This window comes from Protomyctophum bolini (genome assembly GCF_963924005.1).
Source record: "Protomyctophum bolini genome assembly, chromosome: 18".
In the NCBI taxonomy this organism is placed as follows: domain Eukaryota; kingdom Metazoa; phylum Chordata; class Actinopteri; order Myctophiformes; family Myctophidae; genus Protomyctophum; species Protomyctophum bolini.
This window is the reverse complement of record NC_137879.1, coordinates 23233660-23252274: the sequence shown is the minus strand read 5'-3', so window position 1 is coordinate 23252274 and position 18615 is coordinate 23233660. Positions and strand designations below refer to the sequence as shown.

The 18615-nt window shown below is 43.3% G+C and overlaps 1 protein-coding gene across 2 annotated transcripts; it reads left to right on the top strand.

Annotated features, from left to right (window-relative positions):
• Positions 1–1425: 1425 nt before the first annotated feature.
• Positions 1426–14283, top strand: brsk1a (BR serine/threonine kinase 1a; the record flags this gene model as incomplete). Of its 2 annotated transcripts, none has more annotated exons than XM_080789545.1 (19): positions 1426–1510; positions 1657–1751; positions 1881–1966; positions 2875–3015; positions 3918–4034; positions 4629–4662; positions 5877–5945; positions 6584–6730; positions 7247–7278; positions 7743–7907; positions 8380–8477; positions 8680–8830; positions 9291–9351; positions 11505–11778; positions 12150–12198; positions 12635–12758; positions 13403–13613; positions 13792–13881; positions 14084–14283. In XM_080789545.1, the coding sequence occupies 19 exons, from the start codon at positions 1426–1428 to the stop codon at positions 14281–14283; spliced, it is 2229 nt and encodes a 742-aa protein (XP_080645671.1). The 2 variants fall into 2 exon arrangements, with proteins under 2 accessions (XP_080645671.1, XP_080645670.1); XM_080789544.1 differs by having other exon boundaries at positions 14048–14283.
• Between the last annotated feature and the right edge of the window lie 4332 nt (positions 14284–18615).

The window sequence follows — 18615 nt, the reverse complement described above, 5'->3', positions numbered from 1 at the left end:
TTATGATATTGTGGGAGGTGTCCGCAGAAATAAGACCACAGCGGGACGGTGCTGAGGTGAATGCAGAGACAAGCGTATTTGAGGAAGATGAGAGAGGGCGGGGGTAGAGAGGATGGAGAGAGAGGCAGCGGAGACCCGGATGCTGATGCGAATGAGACGGAGGAAGAGGAGAGAGAAAATATCGATTTACGGCAAGAAAAGCAAAAGGACTATAATAGAGAGGCTCTTACTCAGCGTGAGGTGTAATCAGGATAAAATAGCGCACTTGTGATTTCACTATATCCGCAGCTTTTTCTTTATTTTTTTCCCTCCCACCTGCAAATCGCTGGAATCTTCTAGCCGGTGAGGGAGGACACGCCAAAGGGGAGAGCGAGAGAGAGCGAGAAGATGCTGTGATCCGCTACTTGCAGGGATAGCAGGGAGGGAGGGGGAGGGTGCTACGGTAAAGATGGTTGTTTTGCAAGCAACACATCTTTCCTCTCAGAAAATCGCAACAATGTGGCTCGCCGGCGAAACAGATCATTTCGCGATACAAAGAAACTTTAAAAGGTGTCGATTTTGACAGACGCTGAATAGCCGTGGATAGACGTAGGCTAGGCTAATCCTGCTGTATTGGAACAGTGGCTAAATAGCATGCTGTTCCACCTGTAAAAAAAAATAGGCCTGGCACACTGAATAATATAATTTGAAAAATGTACAGCAGTGATATCCAGCACATATATTTAACGTTTGATTGGTAGATAAGCCTTGCAAATACCAATACTAATAATCATAATTCTAATAATAAATAAATATCACTTCCTGGTAGATAGCCTGAAATACAGGTTAAACCAATTTCTTCCTGGGCTGTGTTGCTTATGTTAATCTTTGTATTGATATCCTATGAAATGTGAGTAATGCAAAATAAGCTATAGCTTGTCCAAAATTGTGTCAGTCTTGTCATGCTTATGCTTGGAATAGTGTCAGTATTGAATGCATAACAGCCTAGTATTTGTGTTATCTCAGTTTCTCAGCATTTGCCTACCTCTATATAACTGGATGCTATTTTATTTCAATATTATACAAGTTTGCTTCACGTCAATGCAAATGCCACAGATAATCCCATCGTCAAAAAAGAAAAACAAATAGCCATTGAGGCATCAGGTTTAGATGAAGAATGCTCTGTCACTATTATCCCAAAGTTATGATTCAGGACAAGTTTGGGTTGTAGATTTTTACTTTGTTTTGACATATTCACCCAATAGTCTCCAAGTAGCGGTGTTACATGTAACATATTTTTATCACTGAAGTCAAAATTATAGTCCTGCTTTTGAGTTCAGCTGTGTACTCCTCTGTAACTTACTAGCTGCATAGAGTTGTCACATGCAGTCGTTGCAATAACCATAGTGCAGTAGTAATAGTGTATTAGCCTATAGTGAGAGCAGTATGAGTAAAGAACTGTCTCTAAGTCAGTCAGCTCAATATGTTGGGCCATATCGACTGGAAAAAACTCTGGGGAAAGGACAGACTGGTGAGTAAACAAATCAAACTGTCAAATCGTTCATTTGAGTATTTTTGATTCTAAAATTATATTGAAACTTCAATGTCTGAATCCCTAATGAATTGGTCTCCCTCTCTCTCTCTCTCTCTCTCTCTCTCTCTCTCTCTATCTTTTAGGTCTGGTCAAGCTTGGGGTCCATTGCATTACGGGTCAGAAGGTAGCAATCAAAATAGTCAACAGAGAGAAGCTGTCCGAATCAGTTCTAATGAAGGTACGCTGTTTATGACTATGTGCTTCAGTGTAAACAACGTATAGCTTCACATTCTCTGTATATCTGAGTAAATACCAATGACCCCCATTCTCTGTTTCCATCTCTTCAATCTCTCTTCTTTCTGGACAGGTGGAGAGGGAGATTGCCATTCTTAAACTGATAGAACATCCGCATGTGTTGAAGCTGCATGATGTCTACGAGAATAACAAATATCTGTGAGTTAATTGTACACTGAGAGGTGCTACAAGCTACAGCATACAGTATAGTCTGGTCTCAGTCTGCCCTATTTACCATGTTCACTGTATATATTATGATTACATATCATATACTATGATGTATGTAAATAATATGATATATAGTATGGCGTAAGAGAAAAATGTCCATGAGTTTATATTGGTCTGGTCTATCAAGGAATGTTTGGAGAGTGGTCTCCAAAGGATGCCAGACAGGCTGTCATATTGGAAGAGTGACAAAAGGAAAGATTATGAAGCCCAATTGGCTCTGTGCATAACTATAGCCAAGACAAAAAATAAATAAAGAATCACCATCTCCGGTTTACTTCCCGTATCTGCGTAGCTGGCCGCCTTTTTAGGAGACCGGAAGGAGGTTGGAGTCTATTATTTCCAATTGAAAAGTGAAACGTCAACACATGCTTCTGAACCATTCTTTAGCGCCATGGTCACTGAACTATAAATATTGGACTCGATCGCCACAAGCCACACAATATTTGTCGGATTTGTGTACCATTTTGCCTCAATTGGGATGCCGTATCTTCATAAATTAACCATCTTTGACGAAGGCATGGGAAACGGAACCAGAACAGGCAGCAGGTATGCTGCCTTCCGGAAGCCCAGGACTAATCACGTTTTTCACTTTGTAGACTTTGTTCGCAATTATTTTATATTGTTTTCCTCCAGTGTGTATTACTTGTCTGTCACATTTCCACTCCCCGTTTGACAATTTCAATATAATTTATTTAGGAACTGTGCGTGGAACTAGAATATACGGTTAATGACGTTACGTGTGCGTGCGTGCGTGCGTGCGTGCGTGCGTGCGTGCGTGCGTGCGTGCGTGCGTGCGTGCGTGTGTGCATGCGTGCGTGCATTGTTTCCATGTAATGCAGGTACCTGGTGCTGGAACATGTGTCAGGAGGAGAGCTGTTCGATTACCTGGTGAAGAAAGGACGTCTGACTCCTAAAGAGGCCAGGAAGTTCTTCAGACAGATTATCTCTGCTCTCGACTTCTGTCACAGCCACTCCATCTGGTGAGTGAAATCCCCAGTGTTCATGTCACTGTGAGAGTGTAAACAGTTGGGTTGATTTGACCACTTTCGGAGTAAAATGAACACTAAGGATTTTACTGTGTGCTCTTGTTGTTTACCGACAGTTTGCAAGATGGGATCAGGGGACTAATAGAGGGCCTTCAGGGCGTTCCACAGCCATATTCACCAGAATTCTCTTTTCTGTTATATGTGAATTCTGAGCTCGTGACATTTTCTCCATTACAAACCATTTTGACCGCAGTGTTTTTAGAAGGAAAATGTGTCTATTTGGATGTGTGAAATAAATTAAAATAATGTTCCATTACACAGACCACACCAATCATTAAATGTCATTATATTGCCAAATATAATGTCAAATATATATGTAAAATATGAGCTCTATTTGCAGTGACTAAGTTAGTCATAGTGTCATTGCTCATTTTCAGCCCAGCTACCATTACTCATTAGTGTTGATGCAAACAACCCAAATCCACCTTAGCTCATAGCTTACCCTGCTCTGAATAGAGGGGAAAATAATTCTACCATATACTTCTTCAAATGAAACTAGACCTATACTAAAAATGATATCTAAATAATATATTTCAAGCTTGGTTGAAGAAAGCCGCGTCTAGAAAATGATATGGTAAGGAGGCTCAAAACAACACTCATTCAAGCCCACACACAGTAAAAATCCATACATTTGTATAATCTCTGAGTTAAATTAGCACTGTGTACCGCTGTAATAGCTGACAGGTAACCCGATTAGCAGTGTGGTTTGGCAGGAACTTCGCCAGAACCGTTTTGGCTTCAGTCTCTGCTTCAAGGCTGATATTGTGTACATTAAATAGCTTGATCCCAAGGTCAAACCGGGTGGTGTGGTGTTTTCTTCTGCTGTGCACGTACAGCCACAGGGACCTGAAGCCAGAGAACCTGCTCCTGGATGAGAAGAACAACATCCGTATTGCTGACTTTGGCATGGCCTCCCTACAGGTGGGGGACAGTCTGCTGGAGACCAGCTGTGGGTGAGTAACTGTCGTGCGCATGTATGTACATTTGTGTGTGTGTGTGTGTGTGTGTGTGTGTGTGTGTGTGTGTGTGTGTGTGTGTGTGTGTGTGTGTGTGTGTGTGTGTGTGTGTGTGTGTGTGTGCGCGAGGGCACGTGCGTGTGTGCGTGCATGTGCACCTGCCTGTGCATGTGCCCGTACGTGTGCCCGTGTAAAAATGCATATAGGGAAAGGCAGGCAAAAAGAGGGGAAGTAAAGGGTGTATGCGAGAGAGGGAGGCAGAGAAGTAGTTGACTGTGTACAGTATGCGTGCATGTGTGCATGTGTGGGTGCATGCGTGCGTGCTGGTATGTGAGTGTGCCTGCGTGTGTGTTCCTGCGTGCGTGTGTATGCGTGCGTGCATGTGTGAATTAATCTTTAGTATATACATCATGACTCATGTGTTGCCTTCTGGGACTTGCAGTGTGTATATAAATACTGTACGCGTCAGGCTTTTGGGTACTCTGCAAGACTGCAAGCTACTTCTTCAGGTGTTGCCTTTGTGTGTATGTACAGTGCCTCTCTGTTAACCCTTGCTTGTGTTTCTCTAAAACATTTCACATTTCTTTCCAGGTCACCACACTATGCGTGTCCCGAGGTTATACGGGTAAGTGACTCTTCAGCTCCTGTTCAGTGTAGTTGTGATTCTATTATAAAAATAACATTATTTGAAATACATTACAAGACCATGTGATGTGTTGTGAGCTCATAGATAGACATTGTTTTTCGTTTCGAAATTTTGTATAATCTTTTTTTCACCTTTAATAATGACATGGCAAAAATAGCGATGGCAAAGTCATAATTTCTATTATCTTTTAAAGCAGTAAATTTGCTTATTTAGATCGTTAGTAGAGAAAGACAGGAAACAAGATTAGAGATGGGGAAGTACTTGCAGTACAGGGCTCTCAACAGGAATGGAACGTGGGACATTGCGATTATCGTGTCTGGTCATCTACCAGTCTTTTTCAGGTCTGGTCACCAGTCTACCAGTCTGCCCCATTCTTAGAATGCAATTCCTTTTTTTGTTAGTGTGTGATAATGTTTAATTTAGATGGCTGTTATTCATATTCATTGCTCCCTTTGATAGCAAGTTGGAAGAAGACTTACAGTATATACTCCATGTGGGGTGAATATAGATAATATAGATAATTTGCAGCATATTAGATTCTAACATTGCTTTCAACAGAGATTTGATTGAAAAGAAACCTTGGTGTTAGATCGACCGTGAAGGAACAAACTTATGACCATGTATCGGTCGGACTTCACTAATACTGCAGTTCTATGATACCATTTCTGTCTACTACTGTCATCAGTATATCAGAGGTGGAGGTGGCCCTGGAAAATGTTACTATTCAGCATTTTCTTCCTGGATCGTTAGCCTGCTAAATGATGCGCTGCTCACGGAAATATATTTTTTTGAATAACCATTTCCGCTAAGAATTAAGGCTTTGACCAGTTTTTGGTTTCCAGTGTAGGAGTTACACAACTGCACAGCACATGGACATGACATGACATGACATGCCATCCATACTTTATTTTTGAGTGGTGCTAGCCTCTCAAAATAGTAAGACAACCAATCGTCAGACACCCACTCACTTCCGACGGGTCCGATTTCTTATTCACTTTCAGAGCTTCTGAAGACTGTTAGACAGAAGCATTTGAAAATTGTGGGAGCTAACACGTCTGTTTTGAGAAACTATATTGTGGGATGTTGGTTGACAGAAGTAAAACTGTTCCTCTCAAGGAATGTGGTGCTGCTTTTTGGTTTTCAGATCATTCATTTAACAATGTGGGTGACTGACACTTCTCTCTTTCTGACAGGGGGAGAAATATGACGGACGGAGAGCAGATGTGTGGAGCTGTGGGGTCATCCTCTTCGCTCTGCTCGTGGTTAGTACATTTAATTCAATTCAATTCTATAACAAGTGCACACGCAAGTGCACACGCACGCACGCACTCACGCGCGCACACACACACACACACACACACACACACACACACACACACACACACACACACACACACACACACATACTGTATATAATATATACAGTATATTGTTTTCTTGTTGTCACTTTCATTCCATGTGAATACTGTGTGTGCTCTCTTGTTTGGCAGCCCTCGTTTGATGCCAATACTTTTGTTCTTTTACTGAAGCACAATTGTTGTAACAGAGCATTTTTACAATGTAGTATTGCTACTTCTTAGCTGCACATTGTATCTTTCCTGTTCTACCTCGGATTTGAACTCTGGTCTCCTGCACAAATGTTTTACCACTGAGCTAATAGCGCCTGCCTGCTCGCTCAGGGTAGAAAATTTATTTCACAAACACAAACACCCCAACTATATAAGTTGTATTATTGTATTAGCATGTTCTTCTACATGATGTCCATACATATTGGTTAAAAGTAATGCAATGCTGCTTTAAGTAAAAAATCATACTTCTTTCGCCACTCTCTGTTTTACTATTTCTCCCCCCTCTCTATTTTGTCTCATCATGTCCACTCCTTGCTTGACCCCCTCCACAGGGTGCCCTGCCATTTGATCATGACAACCTGCGGCAGCTCTTAGAGAAGGTGAAGAGTGGTGTGTTCCATATGCCTCACTTCATCCCCCCAGACTGCCAGGCCCTGCTGAAGGGCATGATCGAGGTCAACCCCGACAAGAGGCTCACGGTATGGGAGCCGTGCTCACCCCAGTCTTAGTCACCTTTGTACACACTCTCATTCTTGCTGCAGGGGAGTTGTTTGTGCCAGGTGTTTCTTCCAGTGGGGGAAGTAATGTGTTAGCATGATGCATGTCAGGGATTCTTATCAAAAAAGTTTAAGCTGCCTGATACTGTATAATGCTTGTGCACTGGTGTCGCGTACTGACAATAGCCGATCTACAAGCACGGCTGCGACTCGTGGATCATCTGCTATTTTAGGCACGCAACTAAGGGATAACTCAGATATCAGGTTTTGGGTAAACAACTTCGACTTAAAATGTTATCAGGTTATTATTTCATGAATAATGTTATCCTCATCTCTGGTGTCTTGTTGTTTTTATAATAACCCATACCTGGCCTTACGTTCTAGCCAGCAGTCAGGAGTTGTCAGATTTAGAATAGGCTGCTCCACGCAGCTCTGTGGCCATCTGGTTGTTAACAGACTGTAGCGACTAATGGCCCCATCTGCCCTCTGCCCTTACAGCTCGAGGCCATCCAGAAGCATGCCTGGTATATGTAAGTGCACATTCATGTACATACACTTCAGAATGACATTGCAATGGGAGCTCATTTACATTTATTTGTTTGTATAGGAATGTATTTGCTACCCGTCTGTGTGTGTGACTGACTGAATGTGTGTTCACTTGTGAATGCTTAACTGTCCTGTTATATACTTCGGCTATTTGGAAATTGCAGTTGTACAAGACAAGTTCACAATGCATCATCTCGGTGCATTGTGAGCCTGTAGATCTGCAGTTTTGTAGGGGGAAAATGTTGCAATATTTTGAAAAATGTAAGATTTCAGGTGTGTGTGTGTGTGTGTGTGTGTGTGTGTGTGTGTGTGTGTGTGTGTGTGTGTGTGTGTGTGTGTGTGTGTGTGTGTGTGTGTGTGTGTGTGTGTGTGTGTGCGTGCGTGCGTGCGTGCGTGCGTGCGTGCGTGCGTGTGTGCGTGCGTGCGTGCGTGCGTGTGTGGGTCCCAGGGGAGGCCGTAACGAGCCTTGCCCTGAGCAGCCCGCTCCCAGGCGAGTGTGCGTGGGGAGGATCTTGTCTCTGTCAGATTTGGATACAGACGTATTGGACAGCATGCACTCCTTGGGTTGCTTCAGAGACAGAGTGAAACTCACCCGTGACCTGCAATGTGAAGAGTAAGCATTTATTTCAACGGTTCTTGTCCTATATTTATCTTTTGATAATTATTACACCTTGCTTATTTTGCCCCCTCAGTCAAGTTATATTGACCTCACACCTGACTTATACCTGCATTGTGTAAAAATTTCAAAAATAGCAGACCTACAAGCTCACTTGTGTCGTGTATTTTTGATGAGCGACACCTTGGGTGTGACGAATAAATGATACATTTATGCATTGGTGTATATTTTGCATGAAACTATTCATATAGCTGATGCTTCATTCAGACAGGTTGATTCCTTTATTCGCTGTGAAAATAATCTAATAATCTGAATAAATATTGCGTCGCTTTATCGGCATGCAACATTTGCATTCTGTGTATGTAATCACGACACAAACAACGATTCGAAAACAATATATTTCCTGGTGAATTAATTGCACGGAGGAAAAACAAACACCATCTGATTTTCCCACCCCTACACCTCCCAGGGACAACCAGGAGAAGATGATCTACTACCTACTGCTGGACAGGAAGGAGCGCTACCCCAGCTACGAGGATGAGGATCTGCCTCCGCGCAGTGACGTAGGTCAGTCATTAGGTGGCAGGCTGGAGCCTACAGCCTCCCTCTGCACTTTACACACAATTGTACACATTTCGTGGGAAAATATTGTCAGACGCAGACTGTGTGTGAAATATCTATGGCGACAGTTTAGGATCAATTCGGTAACAATGAAAAGCAAGGTGGTGGCTAAATCTTGTGACGACGCGGTAATGGTGTCTCTCAGCAGATCCCCCTAGGAAGCGTGTGGATTCTCCCATGCTCACGCGCCACGGCCGCTGTCGTCCAGAGAGGAAGAGTCTGGAGGTACTGAGCGTCACTGAACAGGGGTCTCCCACCCCACCCCGCAGGGCCCTGGACACGGCTGCACACAGCCAGAGGTGCGTACATGTCACTCAGCACAAGTACTCAGATTTCACAATTCCACAATGTATAAAAAATACTCTCCTTACAAGTAAACATCCTGCATTCATCAAATATATATTTACAGTACAAAAGTAAAAGTGCTCACATTTTTCAAAATTTGTCAAACCTTTCTGAAGAAGCTATTGTCGAAAACTGTATGTTTTGCAATAATATTTTAAATCTGCAAAGCATCTATAGCTGTCAAATAATTGTAGTGGAGTAGTTTGGTACAATATTTGCGACTGAGACGTATCCAAAAATGGAAATTCTCAAGAAGCAAATGTAATATACTCAAGCATACCTCAGAAGAACTTGAGTAAATGTACTTAGTGACATTCCACTACTGTACATATAGAGAGACGTGTACTGTCATCTGGGCAAGTATACTGAATTGTTTCTAAGCATGATTCTTTTGACCATAATTTCTCTACCCAGGTCTCGCTCTGTTAGTGGAGCCTCCACTGGCCTCTCCTCCAGCCCTCTCAGCAGTCCTAGGGTAAGGGCCTGCTGGCCATGCAGCCACTTCACAATGTCAACTGGCAACAGAATCACTGTTGATTTTAACAGCAAAGTTTTTATTTACGGTAGTTTCAGTCATAAAAGTCTTTTGAATAAAATTTGTTTAGTTTTAGTCATATTTGAATCACCTGATATGTTTTACTATTCAATCAATCAATCAATCAATCAATCAATCAATCAATCATTTTTAGTCTAGTTTTAGTTGACTAAATATAAGATTTTAGTCAACTAAATCTACAGTTGATTTAGTCGACTAAAATGTGTTTTTGGCGGGCCGTGATGCCATCGAAATGGCAGATTTTCACTTAGCTGCATGCCGATCTACATGCTGACAAGACGCCGTGAGCTATCGGCTATTTTCAGAGCGCAACCAAACAAAATTACTTTTCTTTTGGTTTATTTTGGCTCCACTAGTCCCTCCCTAACATTTTAGTATAGTTTTTTGTTTGTTGACAAAATTGTTGTCAATGTATTTCGTCTTATTATTTTGTTTTCATCTGTGAAAAAGGTAGTCGACGAAAAATCATAGTATTAGTCGACGAAATCAACAATGAACAAAATGTGACATAAACATCTATGAATGTACTGAATGTGAAAGATTTAGATCTTAGATGATTTCCCTTATTCTTGTAGCACTGTCCCATATTCAAAATGTTGCTTAACTGACTTGTGATCACATCACATATAACCTGCTGAGATATCCATCTGTCAAGCTTCTCTTTACATGCCATGACATCAGAAAATCTTATCCCATCTGGAGGTTTCCTTGGCTTTTTCATCCTTTCTCTTCTGTCTCCATTCGCTTCCCTGCAACAACATGCACCAATTTGTGTACAGTAGAGCAAAGCACCATTGTAAGGCTATTAGAGAGAATCACAACTTAACTCGTTAGATGTTTGGTTCCATCCATCCATCCATCTTCGGGGACAACAGCTCCACCAGAGGGCCCAGGTAGGGCCGGGCCTTCATTTTCGGGCCTGTTGAGAACTAGTTTTCGCTAGCTGCCGGGAGCAGCTGCACTTATAACTTTTGGGCGCGCCCGTCTAGAGCTTGAATGAACAGGTAGGTATCAGTCAAAAGGGAGACATCGAAGAGGAAGGACGGGTGGGGAGGGATCAACATATGGAATGTCAGAACAGGTCAGCTCCATATATGGAGATCTACTGTAAGGGTTTGAGGTTTGAAGATGTTTGCTGGCTGGCTCCATATATGGAGCGTGTCACGATGCGTGATGGAGTGACGGCCATGTATGGTGGTGTGACGTGTCACAAGGGGTAATGGACTGACAACCATATATGGAGGCCCGTGATGTCACAAGGCGTAACGGAATGACAACCATATATGGAGGCGTGACCTGACTGACAGGTTTTGCAGGTTTTCATAGTAATCTGCGACCTATACGATCGCAATAAATAAATGAATGTCCACTGCTGCCCTACTTTGACACAGTGGAACATCAAAACTGAACTATCAATTCATATAGTAACAAAGGGAACATCTACTGTAATTCTGAGTTCTAATGCAAATATCCGCTATGATGGCTATCACTATACTTGTGTAAAGCATGGAAGTCAACTGTCCACAGGGCCAAAATGAAGGATTTAATAGTCAGTTAGATCATAGAAATTCTGTTAAAATTTAATTCTTCACAAGAATGCACTCTTTTGCCATGAACCATGACACTCATCTCCATTCATCTTTCTCCACGTTCCATCCCCTCTTTTTTCTTCTGTTCCATCTCTCCCGTACCCCTCCCCAACCCCCCAGTCCTATCAGAGCCCCGTCTTCACGTTCAGCCAGTCAGATGTCACCTCCGCCAAAACCAACCCCCACACAAAGGAGTCCAAATCTGGAAGCGCCACGGCCGCCACCCCCCGCTCGGCGAGGGCTCACGACAAGCCCAAATCCCCCCACAACCCCAAGACCCAGACTCTGCCCACCAAAGGCCCCACCGAACGGCCCCACCTCCAGCCCATCAAGTCCCTGCCTCTCCACAACCCGCCTTCCCGCTCGCCCTCCCCTTCGCCGCTCCTCTCACCCATCCCTCGTTTCTTCTTCTTTCCATCGTCGTCTGTCCTCAAGTCTGTGACTAAGAGCTTCTACCCCACCTCTGCCCACTCTGTGCCGCAGGTTACCCCCCAGGGCTCTCCGCTGCCCACCCCCATGGGCACCCCCGTGCACCACCCCCACCACCCTTCCTCCACCCCGCCCTCCTCCTCCTCCTCCTCGTCCTCCTCGCGGGCGGAGGGAGGGGGAGGGGTGGGCTCGCTGTCCCTGACCCCGCCCTCCAGTCCCGGGGGAGGAGGCATGGCCGCCAGTAGCTCCGCCCACTGGAGGACCCGCCTCAACTCCTTCAAGAACAACCTGCTGGGCTCGCCTCGCTTCCATCGCCGCAAGCTGCAGGGTGAGACAGGCTGTCAGGTTGACAGCTTGGGCTGCTTCTCTTTTTACGTTATTCGAATAATTGAGAAGTGCGAGAAACGTGAACCAATCAACAAACCACTTTACCACTTAACAAAAATGCTAAAAATAACCTATAGCATAGCAATAGCAGAGCTTATAGATTGTCTATTTTCACTATTTTAGAATAAATAAGTTATGGTAGTGCTGTGGTGTGCTGTTCCGCTGAGCTTACAATGCATTATAACCAGCACTTATAATACTTTTGAAACAATGTATTATAAATGCGATTGTGATGCATTATAGACCCAATCTTTATACAAACTAAGGCAAACTAAGGATGAAACACACATATCAATATGTCCTGTCTTTTAGTCCCCACATCAGAAGACATGTCCAGCCTAACACCAGAGTCCAGCCCTGAGTAAGTAATGCATCATCATGGACATAATTAAACCCTTGAGATAAAATACTGTTCAGGTGAGACTTAATAGCACGTGTGTGTGTGTGTGTGTGTGTGTGTGTGTGTGTGTGTGTGTGTGTGTGTGTGTGTGTGTGTGTGTGTGTGTGTGTGTGTGTGTGTGTGTGCGTGTGTGTGCGTGCATGCATGCATGTATACATGTAGTATACATACGTGGGGGCATGCATCTGTGTGCGTGTGTGTGTGTGTGTGTGTGTGTGTGTGTGTGTGCGTGTGTGCGTGCGTGCATGCATGTATACATGTATGTAGTATACATACGTGGGGGCATGCATCTGTGTGCGTGTGTGTGTGTGTGTGTGTGTGTGTGTGTGTGTTTTCTTTGTTTGTTTTTTCAATCCATACTGTACATAAATTATTTGTGTGTCATATCATCCTGCAGGCTGGCTAAGAAGTCATGGTTCGGGAACTTCATCAGCCTGGAGAAAGAGGAACAGATCTTTGTGGTGATCAGAGACAAACCCTTGAGCTCTGTCAAAGCTGACATCGTCCATGCCTTCCTGTCTGTGAGTATCTGCCTGTCCGTGTCTCATTCTACCATAGTATCAGAGCTCACTACTTTGAAAGCAGAATGCATGCCTCTCACCAGAACAATACCAAATAGGGATGCACGATATTGAAAATGGATTGATCAGTACCGATATCGATATCGCAATACAAGTTCCAGTCGGGTTTGCCTTACACATATTATACAGGTATTCTGGGTGAAGATGCAGATCCTCATTACCTGATTTATTAGGCCTGCTACTACTACAAAAGGCTTTTTCCGCTTAACATTCAAAATATTAATATAATAAACCGATATTGCATTTACAAGGCTGATATCGGCTCATACCGATATGATGAACAATTTATCGTGCATCCCTAATACCTAAAGTAGTGGCACAAAAATTCACAGTGTTTCTTATGTGCACCTCATTAATGCTGCTATATGTCTGTTTTTTTTTTCATGCACGTTTCTTTTGTTTGTTTTTACACTCACACTGACGGCCCGGTTGGCTTTCTTGTTCTCTCACCGACGGCTCACACTCTCTCTCTTCTCCTCACCCTCCACCCTTTGTCTCTCTATACTCACGTTGGCCCCCCATACCTCCTCTCCCGCCTCGTAAGTCTGTCGGTCTCTCTGCTTCTTTGTCGCCCCACCGAGCAGATCCCGTCGCTCAGTCACAGCGTCCTGTCCCAGACCAGCTTCCGGGCCGAGTACAAGTCCTCCGGAGGCCCTTCCGTCTTCCAGAAACCCGTCAAGTTTCAGGTGGACATCGCCTTCTCCGAGGGCGAGAGGGAGAGGGAGAGGGAGAGGGCAGAGAGAGAGGGCAGGAGGGAGACGGGCATCTACAGTGTGACGTTCACTCTAATATCAGGCAAGTAGCATGGATATTTAGCCACTGGTAGGTATACAGAAGTGGTTCTCAAACATAGAGGCCCCCATCAAACAGTAAGGGTTCGTGAGTAAATATTTTTTAATCTTTCCTTGTTTGTTTGTGTGCTCATGTGTGTGTGTGTGTGTGTGTGTGTGTGTGTGCTTGTGTATATACCCAGGTCCGAGTCGCAGGTTCAAGAGAGTGGTGGAGACAATTCAAGCCCAGCTTCTCAGCTCCCATGATCAACCTATGGTTCAGGCCATCTCTGGTAAGCCTTTACCCCCCTCCCCAACACACGCATTCACACACACACGCACGCACACACACACACACACACACACACACACACACACACACACACACACACACACACACACACACACACACAAACTCACATTTTCGAGGAGGCATGCCCTCATTCACGGGCTAAAGAGTCACTTTCCTGTCATTCTCTCCTGACCCCTTCCCAGATGAGAAGAACGGCCGGCCCCATGGGACCCCCACCCGCCAGAATTCACGGCGCTCCGAGGGTGGGGGCGACAGGTGCGAGTGGGGCGAACGGGGGGATGCCGGAGGCATTGGAGGAAGTGGAGGAGTGCTGCAACGCAGAGGCTCGGGAAAGGAGAGAGCCCGACTACTGTCCTCCAATGGAACCCAGTCCCAGCCTTAGGACAGAGGGAGAAGGAGGAACCACCCAAAATGTACTGGAAACAAGACAGTATGATTTCATCTCCCACTTACCCCTGAAAACCATGAGCTATGTACTATTCCTCCTTGAGAAAAACAATGGAAGGTGCTTGACCATAGCAAGGACTGAGGAATCGCTTCCCCCCCCCCCCCCCAATTCATATCCTACTTTTGTTTTCAAATTGACCTTCTCTAAATCCTCAAGATCATGAGGATTCCTGCCCTCTTAGTGAAAAGAAATGATACGGACTCACCCTTTAATGAAAAAGAATATCATAATAAGGATACATGAATGAGCAGTTTGATGTCCATCTTAGAATACAGCATCACAGATCAAACTAGGTATTTTGAAGCGCTAACTTGCATGCCGGTTAGCAATTAGCTTGCTAAAGGATGCTTATGTGATCAGATAAGCTAGCCTGCCATTTCATTGCAATACAGTTACTGAAACCAAAAAATGAACAGTTATGTGAAGGTTCTAAAATGTAGTCCCAAAATTTGCCTCATGCCTAAATATTGAAGATAATACAGTTCAATACTGATTCCACACTGGTATAAATAGAAACCATTCACCCTCAATATCTCAATAGACAGATTAGACACACTAAGAGTTGGCAACCTGCTACCACTTCAGTGAATAAACTGGAAAGTAAAACACTGTATCTAAATAACCTGATTTGCTTGGGAGAAATTATATCCCTCTAAGGGAAATTACAGAATTGTCTACAAGTTGAACTATAGTGAATGTGAAAAAAATATTTTTTTATTTAGTTAAATACATATTTCTTTTGAGGATGTCAGCAGCAAAGCTATAGCAGAAAAGCTAAAAACGGAGAGCACCTGTGTCTCATATATCTATTGGAAACAGGAAGCTAACAGATATCTTTTGGTGGGTCACCCATACAAGATAATGTTTAGATTTTTGTTGCAGATTCCTTTTACAGTAGCCTACATGAGAGACAAGACAATACAATGCAAACTATTCTTTTTGTGTTGGAACTAAGCCCCTTGCTCTGAAGAAATTTATTTTTGATTTAAAAAGAATTATGTGGGGAAAAAAAGAAAAGAAAAACACTATGCGTGAATCGTTCCATATGATCCTGATCATTGCTGTTTGTGTCCAGATTGAAAGAGAAGAGCATTCCAGGCCTATGGATCAGACAGACTCCACCTTTCTCGACGAGCTCGTCTTATATTGCCATAGTATTCAAATATTGACTCGAGACAAAAAAAAAGAAGGGGAGAAAAAAAAGACGCTCATCAGTGGACATTCTCATGATGCTGGACTCGCAATGCTTGCAACGTGTAATACTTTGTCAAGCGGGACTTTCAAAAAGGGAAGCAAGCAAAATGAGTCTTCACAACCACCCCAGCTCCTTCATCCACCCGCACTCTTGTGCTCAACAACGAGCCAAGTAGCCCATCACTGTACCCACCCACACCACCGAGTACCATCCTTCTGCCAGCAGACGTAGCCTCTCTGACGGTCATATATTACTCTAGTATTATACCACACTAAACTGCATTCATCACCAGTCTTCCATACTACGGCACAATATGCAACAGAATTGCAGAATGTTTCCAGAGGGATACACAGTGCTACAGTCTAATTTGTTTGTTTGTTAATTTGTTAATTTATTTATTTATTTATATGCTTATTTATTTTTGTATTTGTATTTTCTTTTGTAAATGTATCCTTTGTTTTGTATATAACCAACAAACATTAATCAGCAGCTAATGGAAGTTTTTTTTCCCCATCTCCTGCAGCCCTTCCTTACAATATCTTAAAGAATGACTTTGATATTACTATACTAACAAACTAATCTCTGATTATCTTTGTTTCTGTCTGTATGACTTTGCACCCCATTCATCATGCTTTGTTCTGATACCAAGGGACGTACTTTAGTATGTGAGTCCAGACTCCAGTGGATGAAACGGCTGTGTGTGATTGGACATATCAGCCGTGTGAATGTGATCCGCCCTCTTGCATCGTTGTGGTAAACTTAGTGAGGAACGCTTCGCAGCACAAAGATTGAACAGGATACTGATTGACTTAAAAGCAAAGGACGGACACAGGGAGCTCTCTTCAAAACAAGACTGACCCAGCTTCGTTTAGCTAAAACCCTACATGAGCGCACCCCAAAAAACCCAATGTGCACATAACTTTTCTCACTCACATTGAATGCTAGCTAATTCCCCCCTCATCTCTTGCTTTTTATGCCTTGTCTGTTTGACCTGTCAGTCTGCCTTCACCTGTTGTGTGGCCATCAGCACAAGAGAAAGTGTACCAAGTCGATAGCTTCACCATCCTGCACCCACGTTATCATTGCTCACCACTTTCCTGCTCATCGCCCTCTTCCTCACCATCCTCACCTCCACATTCATTGACCTAACTAGCTAAGATTGTAAACTATTCTCCATTCCTAAGGGTCAGTAGAATAAGGTGTTAAAAAAAGAAATGTCTGTATCATAATTTAAATATAAAAAGTGCACTATTATAACTATTGCCTGTGATAAAAAAGAACAATTATGGTTGAATTGATGGTCATAATAAAGAGAGATCCACCTTATTGTTATGGTTATAATAAACCTTAAAATAGTGTGCCTGTGTGTATTTAGTTCTATTTAAGGGTTTAACTTGTATGTCTGTACATTTACACCCTGAGTTACATAGATGTGCTTTTATTATTTTATCTTAACGTTATATTTTATCTCAACGTTTTTTAATGCCATTTGTATATAAACCAGCTCAGTGGCCTTGTGGTTAGAGTGTCTGCCCTGAGATCGGAAGTCTGGAAGACTTTAAAAATGGTGCTCTAGTCTATGCTATAGGCAGGGTTGGATTCGGGATACTAAATTAGGAGAATTGACAGGTTTGTATATCCTTTGTGTTGCAAATTGTGCCATGACATTGATGACCAAATAAACTAACAATGTCAAGTGAAGTATTAAGCGGTATAGAAGCAGAAGATTATAAATAGCCTATGACAGTGTGATTTTTATGTCAAGCCTTAAAATAAGATTTGTGTTGTTGGATTAGATTTAGTATAGGATTCTACAGCAGTCTATATGTGGGGAGATAACGAGTGGAGTGAATCTCATTTTACTGGGAACAACTTTTAATCCGCCCCAAGGACCCATGGGGGTACGAGTGTCCCACTTTGAGAACCACTGGCATAATAATGAAGCTACTGTTTGTTTGATGTGACTTTACTGTAGTGACTATACTGTCATGAACTATTTTATTTCCCACTGCTTGTGGGCGGTCCTTCACACACATATGCTATGACTTCTGTGTTGCTGGTGATAACAGGCAGACAGTGTTTCCCAAACATAGGGTTGCGGAACTTACGGCCCATTTTGGGTCACGGATCCTTTTTCATGGGTCAGCTTTGGCTTATAAACAGAAACGGGCTATTGTCACTATTTTTGGCTTTAGTCCATTACATACATTAGTACATTAGAGTACATTCATAATGTTTTGTAAGTTTGGCTCCTGATGTTGAGACAAATGTATCTTTTGCGCCTAGAGCTGAAATCTTCTAATAGGACCCTCTAGTCTAGCAAAGTAACCTTTCTGCATGCAAGCTTATAGAGCTGCTGCCAATCGTATAGGCGAATTATAAATCACTATTTCTGAACGTGGAGTTCAGGGGCCGGGCCCACCATGGGGTCCAATCTCCAATGCACCCTGACCCTTTTGCAGTAATTGAGTGTCCACAATGTAACCAAATATGGTTCCATTTGTGCACTTTCCCAGATTGGGGTCCCAGTCAGAGATATAATGATTCATTGATTATTGATATTAACAGTTTGCAAATGGTTGGTAGGTAGGCCTACAGTGGTATCATTCCTATACAATGAACAATGGTGCTAAAAGGATAACACAAAAAGCTTTTAAGGGCTTATAAGTTTCCATTGTGGTGTATTCAAATTTCAATTCATCGCTGGTGGTCCCCCGGACCCGATAAAATGGCAAATGGTGAATTTATATAGCGCCTTTATCCAAGACGCTTACATAGGGCATTAGATTAGATTCACCCATTCACACACCTATTGCAGCAGAAGCCATGCAAGTTACCAACCAGCACATCGGGAGCAATTTGGGGTTCAGTGTCTTGCTCAAGGAAACTTCGACATGTAGACAGGAGGAGCCGGGATTCGAACCGCCGACCCATGGATCATTGGACGACCTGCTCTACCTCCTGAGCCACAGTCCACAGTCTGAGAACAAGTGCGCGCGCCGCGCGGGTATCTATCCACTCCAGAGATAGCCTCGGCTCGGTCCCAGGCAGGCACACAGCACACAGCAGCA